Source organism: Mobula hypostoma, chromosome 3 (assembly GCF_963921235.1).
Source record: "Mobula hypostoma chromosome 3, sMobHyp1.1, whole genome shotgun sequence".
NCBI lineage: Eukaryota > Metazoa > Chordata > Chondrichthyes > Myliobatiformes > Myliobatidae > Mobula > Mobula hypostoma.
This window is the reverse complement of record NC_086099.1, coordinates 156029730-156044185: the sequence shown is the minus strand read 5'-3', so window position 1 is coordinate 156044185 and position 14456 is coordinate 156029730. Positions and strand designations below refer to the sequence as shown.

General features: G+C 40.2%; 1 protein-coding gene across 4 annotated transcripts in view; it reads right to left on the bottom strand.

The window, feature by feature from the left end:
- The window catches only part of LOC134344340 (aromatic-L-amino-acid decarboxylase-like), a 117775-nt gene that overhangs the window by 48831 nt on the left and 54488 nt on the right, over positions 1–14456 (bottom strand). For all 4 annotated transcript variants that reach the window (XM_063043952.1, XM_063043951.1, XM_063043950.1 and 1 more), the window contains exons 7-8: positions 3476–3542; positions 1876–1970 (exon numbers count right to left, since the gene is read on the bottom strand). In XM_063043952.1, the coding sequence (XP_062900022.1) occupies positions 1876–1970; positions 3476–3542 (162 nt within the window). The remainder of the gene's footprint in view (positions 1–1875; positions 1971–3475; positions 3543–14456) is intronic.

Genomic DNA, 14456 nt, shown 5'->3' with positions numbered 1-14456 from the left:
CAGAGATGAATTTCATGGGTAATGCCTGGAAGTGCTGAGCGTGAAGCTGGCGACAGGACTCCATACAAAATTACAGGCTTTCTCCACTTATTGTTCACCAGCAAGCAGAACTTAAATCTAGTTATTCCCCTTTGAAATGAATATTTTGAACACAAACTGTACATGGAAAGCAGAGGTTCCAAGCAAAAACCTGAAAGAACCCAGCGACATAATAATTTATTACTGTGGTTTCCCTTATTAGCCCTAGTATTGCAGTTTTTGCTCTTCTTTGATCTTACACCGGCTGGCAGATTTCAATATGAACATTCTTTTTGAAGTGTAAATGTCTAGGGTACTGTTCCTAACTGTGATTCAGGTAGAACAATATTTTCTCTTCATTTCATGTTGATTTCAAGTTCAAGTTTAATTATCATTCAACCATATACAATATGAATACCCATCAATACAGCCAACAGAAACAGCATTCCTACAGGGCCAAGGTGCAAAACGAAACACAGTACCAACAGTCATACACAGCACAAGGCACAGATAGCACATACTGTATAAGATAGCAGTAAACTCCAGCCATACAAAAAATATTTATATAGCTCACGTCCCTGAGTGGCATGCCCTGCAAATTGATGGTGCATGGGTGCTGTTGACAAGAACAAGCAGTTCTTAGCAGACTGCAGATGAACGCCTGCATGCAGGCAATCTAGCTTGTCTTCCACCGAGTGAACACCGGAGGGCAGCACTGACAGGAGGGCCAGACACAGCCCAGCATGGACGCCACATTATCTCCGGTGTCTCTCCCTCCTGGTCTGCTGCAACAAGCAAGCCCGTGGCGTGAGGCTTAGTCCTCGCTATAGCTGAGGCCACGCAATTCTTTCACCGTTGGTCTTATCAGCAAACCAGTGAACCGGACTTGCAGTGTTTTACATTTCCAACGTCCAACAGGATCTTGCAATCATAAGAAAGATGGTTAGATTGCATGCTATCTTTGTGCACCACATTTGATGCCTCTCTCTAACAGACAGTTGAAGGGGTAGACCTGCAATACTTGAAATTTTTAATGTTCAGCAGTGTGTTGCAATCGTAAAAAAGAATTTAAAAAAGACAAAAACACTTCTGCTTATAGAGGCCGTTAAGTCAGAGTGTGCTGCCAATTTAGCAGAAGTTTACTAACACACTCATGCCAGGAGTTGTGGTTTGTATAGTCATCAAAATGCTCTACAGTCCTGGACATCTAAATCCTGGTAGCCATTTGTGATGTACAGCAGGCTCAGAAGGCACCAAATCAGTCAAAACCAGCAACTAGCCTTTAAGTAGCTGATGATCATGTAATGTCACTGATGAATAGGTTCTTCCTGTTGCTGAGGAAGCATTCAGCATCTCTTGGTTAAAAGAGCACAGTGGCACACTATATGGTACACTATGAAAGTCATATTCTCTCCACTTGGCATACTGCTGCCAAGCATTCAATGTGGGCATATTCACAGGGATACCACATCATCGCTTTGCTATCTGGCTGATTCACCTCACATTCTTCATATGCCATCATTGAGTGATTTGGGGGTCTAATTATGGATTTGCTTGGACACAAAAATTAAAATCTGATCAAGTCCCAAGCATGGACACTACAAAGCCGTATAAACATGAGTACTTAATTTTTTCCCAGATCTAATCCAGCTATTGCTGTGGTGACATACTCTTCATGTGCCATTAAACGTAATCAAATCACCCTGACATGAATAACATTATAAGCCAGGATCAACACAAACTGAACCTGACAGGTCTAGCCAGCCCTGCTGGGCTTAAGTCAAATGGTCAGGCCCTTTGTCTAAGCACACTCATACGACACGTTCAAAATAGTACACCAGACACCAAAGCCCTTACCTCCACTCCATTTAAAAGAGGTCTGAATTCTGGACAGATGAAAGCACTTCCTGCATAAGCTGCATCGATGTGCAGCCAGATATTTTCAGAATTACCTGAAATATGACAACTTCAATCAGAAACGAAATGACATTTTATACAGTGAAACAAATGAAATAAATATTTTACAATAACATTCAGACATGCCAACAACATAATTATGCCAATGAAAAAGAAAATCTTGTATCTGTTGAATGCAAAAATAGATTATGTGAAGCTTTCAAATCGTCACAAAACTCCATCCAGTTCAATAATGCCCTTCAGTGTGTGAAATCTGCTGCTCTTATCTGGTCTGGCTATGGATCACTCCAGAATTGCCTGTTATTATCTGTTGTTCTGTAACAGCCTCTCAGAAGGCTTAGCAAACCAGTTCTTTCAAGGGACAATTTAAACAATAAATGCCAACTCTGCAGCAATAAGCATAATTCAAGACTTCACAACCAATGAATTACATATGGTTAACTTGTTATAACATACAAAGTTCTAGCTGCCAATTTCCCCAAATCAAAGTTCTAGTAGCAGGTTATTTTAATGATGTCAGAACACAGAACAGTACAGCGTTTCAATCCACAATGTTATGCCCCCACTTCAACCTACTCTGTGGCAATCGAATTTTTTCCCTCCCACATAGCCCTCCATTTTTCTCTCAGAACTGAACACAATACTCTTAAGTGTTGCCTAACCAGAGTTTTATAGAGCTGCAACAATACCTTGTGGCTCTTGAACTCAATTCTCTGACAGATGAAAGGCAACAAACAATATGCTTTCTTAACCACTCTATCAACTTTGAGGGATCTATGAATGTGGACCCCATAGTCCATCTGTTCCTCCACACTGCTCAGAATCCTGCCGTTAACCCGGTATTCTGCCTTCAAGTTTGAACTCCTTACTGTGTCACATCACACTTTTCCAGATTGAACTCCATCTGTCTTTCTTAGCCCAACTTGGCGTCCTATCAATGTTGAGGGATAAGTTAGACTGGAACATTTTATTCTGTTCTCTGTTGAATGGTGCTTGGTATTTCTCACAGCCCAGGATTTCAGTTTGCATCGTACCTGAAAAATGCCACCTTTGCTGTTCAGCAGCAAGTGTGAGCTTGGACTGTGTGCTCGGCTGGTCACAAGGGAGATTAAGTATGTGTTTGCTGGGCAATGGTGACAATGAACTAAGGCTAACAACTTCAATAATTCAATATTTTTTCCTTTTTCCAATATCTCATGTGTTTGCAAAGTTATTGGCGTATCCTAGAAAGTGCTACTAGTCTGGTAGCCTATAACCTGCTTTCAAAACAACATTCCCAAGCGAAGTATGTTGAAGACAAACTCAGGTACTCTGCCACGATCACTGAGAATGGTGGTGCTTCTCCACAAAACTATCTGCCTGCTTTCACTATGACCATGTCCAAACTTGCATATTGATAACCTTTCAGAAATATACAAATGCAAATAATGCATTGTGGACTAGAAAGAAAAGAAAATACTAAAATAATAGTTGTGTCTTGAACTTAATGGATATACAGTAAGCAAAATTCCAAAGTAAATAAATGCTTAAACATTCTTACAGATTGGTCCTAGCTCCATAATATTGTCAAATGAACAGGAGGGAGTGGTACCAAGTGTTGCACAAAGCTGTGGAGAGAAAGAGTAAAAGGAAGAATTCAGGAGAAATATAAAAGGCCAAACTTAACACTAATAAGGTAGACTGTGTTTTCTGAAATTAAATTGTTGAGGAGTTTGCAGATGGGTGCAAAGGATGGCTCGGAGTAGGTAGCCACGTTGAAAATTTAATGTTACATCATAAGTGATAGTAGCACCAGCCAACTGGCTAACTATCAGTCAACTCTGAAAGCCCTGTGAACCAAATGCTCTTCCAGAGACAAGACATGCAAATCCAAATGCCAGAGAACCACTCTCACTTCACTGGGTGGGATGTCAACTTGTCTGGTATTTGCTGCACACCAGATCGCTCTTCCATGGTAGCAGCAATTGAGCCTAGAGTCAAGAAGACCACAGTCTTAGTTTTGATAGCACATGGCTGAATTGCAGATGTCCGAACTTCCACTGCACACATGTCTGCCAGCTGGCCACTGGCTGTGTTGCAATGGAACCACACTTTCTGCCTTCAGGTGTTGCATGCTGGGTGAATCTGCCACTGAGGTCAGAGCTGGTGATAACTTCCAAATTGGACAGGGTGGGCTGCAGACTTTGCACAAGACAGAAGCAGTTATTACCCAGGCTCCTAGACATCTCATTCAGACCTTATGGCAGGGGTACCCAACCTTTCTTGCACTGCGGACCGGTTTAATATTGACAAAATTCTTGCAGACCAACCGACCCGGTGGTGGGGGGGGAGGTTGTGGTGAGAGGTGTTCAAGTAGGTTTAAACTCACCTCAATATGTCTTTTTCAGTTAGGGTTGCCAACTTTCTCACTCCCAAATAAGGGACAAAAGTAGCAGTCAAATCCTGACAAAGGGTCCCGGCCCGAAACGTCGACTGTACCTCTTCCTATAGATGCTGCCTGGCCTGCTGGATTCACCAGCATTTTTTGTGTGTGTTGACAGGATACTTGTGTTTACACCGAGAAAGACTACCATGACCATGAAGCCTTGCGCGGGCATCTGTGTGCAAATGCGTGAGGTGCGCATATGTGATGTGCGCGTGCTCGTACGTGCCGATTTTTTTTCCCACATATCAGTTTTGGCTTAATCTTCCCAACTACACTGTACATACATTATTTCTACTTTATATAGGCTGTGTATTTTTCATATATCATTCCTGCTTTTACTACATGTTAGAGTTATTTTAGGTTTTATGTTTTATTTGGTATGATTTGGTAGGTTATTTTTTGGGTCTGGGAACACTCAAAACTTTTTCCCATTTAAATTAATGGTAATTGCTTCTTCACTTTACACCATTTCAGCATGAAAGGTTTCATAGGAATGCTCTACCTTAGCGGGGGAAATATGGGACAAGGGCGGTCCCTTATGGGACAAACCAATTTATCCTAATATACGGGATGCCCCGGCAAATATGGGACAGTTGGCAACCCTATATTCAAGTTCAACAGTGCGTGACAGAGAATGAGGAAAGGTGCAGCTGACTCATATCGTTTCGTCACGGCCCGGTAGCACATGCTTTGCGGCCTGGTACCGGTCCGCGGCCGAGTGGTTGGGGACCGCTGCTTTACGGCAATCCATGTAATTCCTCCTGAATCTTCCCATCGACTACCTATTAGTCTCTCTATTCTAGCCCTGTTATCTGCAGAAATGTTGAGTGAGAAGGCTGTTGTTGGCTTAATCAAAGGTGGTAACAAATCAGCATGTAGGAAGTAGACTGGAAATCTAGTTAAATAGTGCCACAACAACAACCTCTCACTCAGTGTCAGCAAAAGCAAAGAGCTGATTATTGACTGCAGGACAAAGAAATTGGGGGTCTATGAGCCAGTCCACTTTTGGAGGTTGGAGGCAGAGAAGATACGTAATTTTAAATTTCTTATTGTTGTAATATCAGAGAATCTCTCCCGGGACCAGCACATAAATGTCATTGCAAAGAAGACCCAACAGCACCTCTACTCTCTTAAAAGTTTGCACAGATTCGGCATGTGATCTAAACTTTGATAAAGTTCTATAGATGCACAGTAGAGAGTATCCTGACTAGTTGCATCACTGCCTAGCATGGGAGCACCAATGCCCAAGAACAGAAAAGCCAACAAAAAGTGGTGGATTCGGCCCAGTCCATCGCGGGAAAAGCCCTCCCCGCCATTGAGTACATCTACAAGGAGCGCTACCATGGGAGAGCAGCATCCATCATCTAGGATCACACCACCAGGTTCAGGAACAGTTATTACCTTTTAACAATCAGGCTCATGGACCAGCATATTTAACCTCATCTCTTCAACACTGAACTGATCTTTCAACATCACCTACGGATTCCCTTTCAAGGACTCTACAACTCATATTCTCAGTACGTATTTATTTATTGTATTGCACAGTTTGTAATCTTTTGCACATTGGTTGCTTGTTCATCTTTGTGTACAGTTTTTCATTGATTCTATCGTATTTCTTTGTTCTCCTGTGAATGCACGCAAGAAAATGAATCTCGGTAGTATATAGTGACATATACATACTTCGATGATAAATTTACTTTGAACACTCTCCTTGTGGAGTGTTGAGATGTTTTGAAACTCTCTTCCTCAATGGGTGGTGGAAGCAGCACCTTTGAATACGGTGGATTTCAGTTAATTCGGGCTTTTAAGGACCAATACATTCTGGCCCAATTAAGCAGCTGCTCCAATTAGCTGAACTTTCATGGAAATAGTTAAAAAGGTATAAAAAGACAAACCACCATTTAACCAAATAACAAATTATGTATTTAAATGAAATACAGAATACTACCTATACTACTACAGTAATATAAAACTGTGTATTAGTTCCTAATAGTTATCGACAAAGTTCATCCAGTGTACACTGCTGTGTTCCTTCAATTGACTGTAAATGAACAAAATCAGCATAGACACGTAATGCAGGTAATTGACAGTGATTGAAGTCAGTGGTCGGGTGGTCGGCCACTTGGCCAGCTCCCCCACCAGACTTAGTCTGGTGAGGAGGGTGTGAGGACACCCAGCAGGACTTAAAAAAACAAGACCTGACAAAGGGTGGATGAGCTCCTTGTGAGCCAACGGCCATCTTCCGTGGAAGAGATTAAAGCCTCACCACGTATCTACGAATCATACGCTATGCACTTAGAAGAGACATGATGAACTTGGGCGCTGCACCGTGTGCCTGGACCTGCCCAAGGCCTCCGCCTAAGGAAGGGCCGAGCTCGAAGAAGTGGCCGCGGCTGGAAGCCGACACGGCCTGGGGCTCGAGTTCAGAAGGGGCAGCGGCGGGCGGTGCTAAGGCGGCCAGCGAAAACAAGCTGGAAGAGAGTCTGCACTTGGTGCTGTCGCAAGATCGAAGAAGATGGAGGTGCATAGCGGCCAACCCCGGATTCCGGACGGCACCTGCTGACTGACTGTCTGAAGTCACCAGACAGACACTGGAGTTATGGATATGAACGTCTTTATTCATCATGACAGGCATTTTCATGGAGACCCTCTCAATAGAATCTCTCCCACACCCCAAAAGAACATCATATTTTATACCCTTAAGATCAAGGGTAACATAAGGTGTTTCAATACAATTTCAATAGGGACAGTGACATTTCACTTCAATACTCTGGGCTGACAAACAGTTCCTTTGTAGTGCATACGTACTTATGGTGGAAACACATTGTAATTGATAAGACACCTCTGAAGGTTCAAATGTCTTTCCTAACCGCAAGCTTCCCTGAACATATTTACAGTTGTGCTAATTACTTAAACCCATAGCTGACTGGATCACTGCAAAGCAATTAACACAACTCCGTTTGGCTGATGCATGTGCAAATGACTTATGGTCGCCATTTTGCAAACCATATTTCTTCGTCTGTGGTTCACAGATAGTATTGTTTATTTGCAAAGGTGTGCTTCTAGCTTCAACTTACTGCTTGCAATTTACAATTTAAATTAAAAACAGAAGACTGTTTCTTGCCTGAATTAATATCTGCTATATTCACCTAATTCCAGAATAGTTCCTAACAGATTGCCTTCATACAATGTTTTCGACTAATGGATCCTCCAAATCTTCACTTTCATTGTAACAATCAAGATGATTTTCAATACCTTCAAATTCTTTCTAGTTTGGAGAAGTGAAATCATTTCATTGTTACATTTGACCGTTTTTGGCATTTCTAAGCCTGAAAGCTTGGAACTGCAGTGAGTAAACCAGTTCCACATTGTCTTTCTGCTTATTTATCACCAACTATCAATGACAAAGAACACTGCTTTTTGAAGACACACACACACAACTGGTGCTATTTAAAAAGTGTTCACTCTAAGCACAGTATGGTATCTAATCGCTACACAACTACACATGATTAACACATGACTCTTTGGCAACAGTCTCCTGTCTCAATTGAGCAACATGATGTCCCAAATAAAAGAAGAGAATCCCAGCTATTTTCTCAATCGATGTTTGTTCTTTAAGAGTTGTCCCAAATAAGCAGCTGCCCTGATTAACCAACGACCGAATTAACCAGAATCTATTGTACTTTTAAAGTAATGATAGACAGTTTCGTAATAAGCAAGGAACTGAAAGGTTACTATGGGTAGACTGAAATTTAGAGTTGGGATTTCAGTCAGATTGGCCTTGATCTTATTGGGTGGTGGATCAGGCTGAAGGGTCATTCAGCCTACTAGTACTGCTCTAAAGTCATAGACATCAATGTTCCTATAGTTTATCCCCTAAGAACTCCTGTCAAGATGACACCAAGCTGCAATGCCAGTTGAGATCATGGCCCAGACTTAGGTGTTTTTAGGGTTCCCTGGGGTAGAAACATAGAAACATAGAAAACCTACAGCACAATACAGGACAAAGCTGTGCAGAACATGTCCTTACTTGAGAATTTACCTAGGGTTACCCATAGCCCTCTATTTTTCTGAGCTCCATATACCTGTCCAGGAGTCTCTTAAATTACCTTAACGTATCCGTTTCCACCACAGTCGCCAGTAGCCCATTCCATGTACTCACCACTCTCTGCGTAAAAAACTTACCCCTGACATCTCCCCTGTACCTACTTCCAAGCACCTTAAATTTGTGCCCTCTCGTGCTAGCCACTTCAGCCCTGGGAAAAAGCCTCTGACTATCCACACGATCAATGCCTCTCATCATCTTATACACCTCTATCAGGTCACCTCTCATCTTCCATCATTCCAAGGAGAAAAGGCTGAGTTCACTCAACTTATTCTCATAAGGCATGCTCCCCAATCCAGGCAACACCCTTGTAAATCTCCTCTGCACCCTTTCTATGGTTTCCACATCCTTCCTGTAGTGAGGCGACCAGAACTGAGCACAGTACTCCAAGTGGGGCCTGACCAGGTCCTATATAGCTGCAACATTACCTCTCAGCTCCAAAACTCAACCCCACAATTGATGAAGGCCAATGCACCGTATGCCTTCTTAACCACAGAGTCAACCTGCGCAGCAGCTTTGAGCATCCTATGGACTCGGACCCCAAGATTCCTCTGATCCTAGGGGAACAGCACAGAAAGCTGGGGGCCAGGTTAAGATTTAGGGACAGGGATGAACTGAAGTTAGAAGTCAGGCTCGAGTCCAGATAAGAGCGCTCTGGATGAAGAACAGTGATCCTCATGGTCAACGAATGAGGTCAGTGGGCATGTGGATGGGGGGGAGGGGTGAACATGCACAAGTTTTCAAAATCCTACCCCCCCCCCAATCAGCAGGTCCTAGGGTCGGAGATCCATGCAGGCAGGACACATGAGGGCTGGTAAACTCCCAAGTCAGAGGGATCCGTGTGAGTCTGGAATTCAAGCCCTAGGGTTTGGGGTCCCATGATCAGCAATGTTACACATTTAATATTTCTGTACTATTGTAAATATGTTGTTGATTAAACATACTTTGTTTAAATAATTCATTACGGTTTATGTACAATACATAAATGGCATATGTCAACAGGCCATTATGTTATACATGTACATCTCATTTAAAGTAAAAATGAAGTTAGTCGTGTATTATAGACTCTCCGTTTTTTCCTTTCAACTGTTTTTGATGTTTTGGAATAGCAAAGCGTAACTATGGTGACAAGGTTTTAAACAAACTCGAGCTGGCTATCTACCTATTGAATGAAACGAGATATTCAAGTTAAAAAAGTGCAGCATGCTTTCTTTTTTTCAAAGCAACATATTTTCTTGGCACAAAGAAAGATGATCGAGTTAAAAAGGCCGAACAAGGCTGTCCTCTTAGTCCCCTATTATTTGATATTGCATTAGAACCTCTTACAATTGCCATTCGAGAATCTTCAAATATTACTGGGATAACTCGGGGATTAAAGTCCCATAAATTATCACTCTATGCTGATGATTTACTTTTATATATTTCTAATCCTGAGAAATCCATTCCTGCTGTTTTAGAGTTATTAGCACAATTTGGTTTTTTTTCAGGTTATAAATTAAATCTTAGTAAGAGTGAACTCTTTCCGATTAATAAACATCTTCCCTTATATTATAAATTTCCATTTAAATTGATTGATAATTATTTTTCTTATCTTGGGATTAAAATTACTTGTAAATATAAAGATTTATTTAAGATTAACTTTTTACCATTAATAGACCATATTACTCAACTTTCATCTAAATGGTTTCCCTTATATTTAACTTTGATTGGTCGTATTAATGCAGTTAAGATGTTTTTTTGCCAAAATTTTTATATGTGTTTCAGGCATTACCAATTTTTGTTCCAAAATCTTTCTTTGATAAAGTTGACTCTAAAATTTCTTCATTTATTTGGCAGAATAAGAATCCGAGACTGGGTAAAATACATTTACAGAAAGCTAAGAGAGATGGAGGTTTAGCATTACCTAACTTTAGATTCTATTATTGGGCTATTAATATTCGACATATGAAATTTTGGTTACTTGATCAGGATATACTATCTATTCCTAAATGGGTAGCATTGGAACTACAATCTGTTCAGGGTTATACACTTGGCTCTATTTTAGGCTCCTCTCTCCCTTTTGATTCGAAACGCCTTAAGCAGGTGTCTAACCCGATACTTAAATATGCTTTGCGCATTTGGTTTCAATTCAGAAAATTTTTTGATCTTAATCAATTCGGGTTAGCGATTCCTATTTTAGGTAACATATTTTTTCCTCCCTCTTTTACGGATCGCGCTTTTCAAACTTGGAAGACTAAGGGTATTTTACGGTTTTTGGATTTATTTTTAGATGGTTCCCTTATGTCTTTTGAACAATTATCTAATAAATATAACTTATCAAGAATACATTTTTTTAGATATTTACAAGTTAGAAATTTCCTAAGTACTATACTTTCTTCCTTTCCAATGCTTCCTCCTACATATATTTTAGATTCGATAATTAACCTCAATCCATGTCAGAAAGGTGCATCGGCTATGATTTATAATATTATTATGAAACTTAGGAAAGCTCCATTTGATAAGATTAAGGTAGATTGGGAACAGGAATTGGGGCTTACCATTTCTGTGGATGATTGGGGGCAGATTTTACAATTAGTTAATACTTCCTCTATTTGTGCTAAATATTCCCTAATTCAATTTAAAGTGGTTCATAGAGCACATATGTCCAAAGATAAGTTAGCGCGTTTTTACTCGCATATTAATCCTTTTTGTGATAGATGTTCGGGGCAGATAGCCTCTTTAACTCATATGTTTTGGTCTTGCCCTACTTTGGAAACTTTTTGGAGAGATATTTTTAATATTATTTCTAAGGTATTAAATATAGATATCTCTCCTCACCCTATTACTGCTATCTTTGGACTACCTAAAATTTCTAGTAATCTTTCCCCTTCAGCCCATAGAATGATTGCATTTCTTACTTTAATGGCGAAAAGATGTATTTTACAACATTGGAAAGAGCTTAATGCTCCAACTACCTTTTTTTGGTTCTCTCAGACGATTTTATGTTTGAATCTGGAGAAAATTAGAAGTAACCTTTATGATTCTTCATTTAAATTTGAACAGATTTGGGGACCTTTTATTCGATATTTTCATTTAATGTAATATATACCCTTCTTGTTTTTTTTCACTGTTTTTAATGGAGGTCGGGATTGAGGACGTGATTTTAAGTTTAACTCTGTTTGGTTTCAAGTTAGCCCATTGCTTTGCTTTGCTTTTAGTTAGTTGCACGGTGGGTTTTTTTGGGGTTTTTTTTTTCTTTTTTCCATTGATATATATAAAATTTAGTATACTATTATGTTATCTTGGTTTCTTATGTTTAAATTACATTATTTGTAGTATTTTTTTTGGTATTGATACCTTCTGGAATTTTATTATATTTTAACATTGTATTAATGTTTATATGGCTTACCTTTTTGTATACTTATTCAATAAAAAGATTTAAAAAGAAAGAAAAAGGCCGAAAATGGTAGAACTCACAGGCTCATAAACAGTGAGCACCAGGTGATAATCATAAAAAAAGCAGAAATGGCTGGCTACATTGGAAAGATTGATGCATTTAATTACAAACAGGTAACTGGATATTGTTTATGGAATGAATTGAACAGTATTTCAAAGCAAGTGGAATAGCCAATGAGAAGCAAGTGCCAATTTTACTGAGTGCATTGGATATAAAGGCATATATTTTGCTTAGAAGTTTAACTGCTCCAACCAAACCAGCCAAAATGAGCTTTTCTAATATCATGAAAGTAATGCAGGAAGATTTAGAACCAAAAGTATTATTGATTGCAAAATGCTTTAGGTTTCATAAGCAGAATCAAAAGAAGGAGAGTCCTTTTCAGCATACATGGTTGAATTGAAGAGCTTGTCTGAGCATTGCCAGTTCATTAAGAGGCTTAATGATGCATTGTGAGATCATTTAGTTTGTGGCATCTCACAAGAAAGTATTTTAAAACAGCTCCTAACTGAAGTACAACTTACATTAAAGAGCGGTTAAAATTGTTGTTAATGGAACAGCAGCCAGAGACACAGTTGAGTTCCAGTCAGGAATGAAAGTGAGCATGAAACAGAAACTTGCCTGCTCGAACAAATTGTGTTACCGTTTTGGCAGGGGCTCACATACACCAGACCAATGCGGATTTAAAGAAGAAACTTGCAGAAAATGCAGCAAAACAGGATGCATACAGAGAGCAAGTTGTGCAGACAAAAATAAATGGACTGCACGGGCAAAAGACAGAAAGTCAAGTTGCTGTTTCAGAAAGAGCAATAATCTGCACGTTGTTGATGAAAAGTCTGATAATGATGAGAGTGACACAGGACTGAGAAGCCTCGAGATATAAATGTGAAAAATGACAATAAACAAGAGCAAACAAGAGAAAATCTGCAGAAGCTGGAAATCCAAGCATCCCACACAAAATGCTGGAGGAACTCAGCAGGCCAGGCAGCTTCTATCAATCCGAAGGGTCCCAGCCCAAAATGTCAACTGTACTTTTTTCCATAGATGCTGCCTGGCCTGCTGAGTTCATCCAGCATTTTCTGTGTGTTGCAATAGACAAGCAATATGGCTTACACCAGAAGTGAACAGCAAATTAATTAAAATGGAATTGGACACTGGTTCAGCTGTTTCAGTCATTCCATAAAATGAGTTTGAATGGCATTTCAAAGATAATGAACTGAAACCTACAGATATCCAACTAAGAACTTATACTGGAGAAAAGATAACTTCTGTGGAAATGGCATTCATAACAGTGGAATACAACAACCAACAAGCCACATTGGGCTAGTATGTGGTCAAAACAGAATGGCCAGCATTGTGGGGGCATGAGTGGCTGAGACAACTACAACTTGATTGGAAATCCATCCACCATTTTCATATCACATCCCATGTAATAGAATCAAGTGAAAGTAAATTCAGAAAGGTACTGGATGATGCCACTGCTGTGTTCAAGGAAGGCACTGGAAATCTCAAACATATCAAAGGTAAAACAGTGTAAAGTGAAAATGCCACACCCAAGTTTTACAAACCCCATCTGGTTGCTTATAAAGTAGCCAGTGAGCTGGATCACATGGAGGCTGAAGGCATTCTTTCTCAGGATGAGTGAAGCGTATGAGCAATGCCAATGTCCCAGCTGCCAAGAGGAATGGGTCTATCAGAACCTGTGGTGACTTTAAAGTCACCATCAACCCAGTAATGAAAGTATATCCCTCTGCCCAAGTCAGAGGGTACCTTTGCAAACCTTTCTGGAGGAAAACACTTCAGCAAAGTGGACTCAGCCGAGGCCTACCTACAGATGGAAATGGAAGAAGAGTCCTAAGTGTTTTTCACCATAATCACTCACAAAGGACTTTAGTGCTATAATTGGCTGATCACTGGTATGGCATCTGCACCTATAATCTGCGGAAAGCTATGGATTAGGTGCTGAAAGGCCGTCCACAAACTCCGTGTTACCTGGATGACATCGTTGTTATCAATAAGGATGACAAGGAACAACTCCAAGATTTCAAGACAGTATTGAAAAGATTATCAGGTTATGAGCTTAGAGTACAGTGCATCATGTGTGAATCCTTTGCTTCACTATTGATGCACAAGACTTACACAAGTGTGCTGAGAAAATTAAAGCAGTGGTGGATGCCCCAAGACCAAAGGACATCTCACAGCTGCAGTCCTTTTTAGGATTTGTCAATTAATATAACGGGTTCTTGCCAAACTTGGATATGGTGCTCAACCTCTTGAACTCATCACTACAGATCAGGAAGAAATGGCAATGGGCAAAGCAGTGTGAGGTGGGTTTCAAACGGGTAAAGGAAATGGTACTCATACATTATGATCCACGTTGTCCAGTGAATCTTGCCTGTGATGCCTTGCCTATAGCTATAGATCCAGTCATATCACACATTGTAAGTGAAAGAAGTGAATGCCCCATTGTGTTTGTATCACGTCTCCTTCCCACTACAGAGTAAAATTATGCATAGATTGACAAAGAAACCTTGAGTTTGGTTTAGGGTGTAAAATGT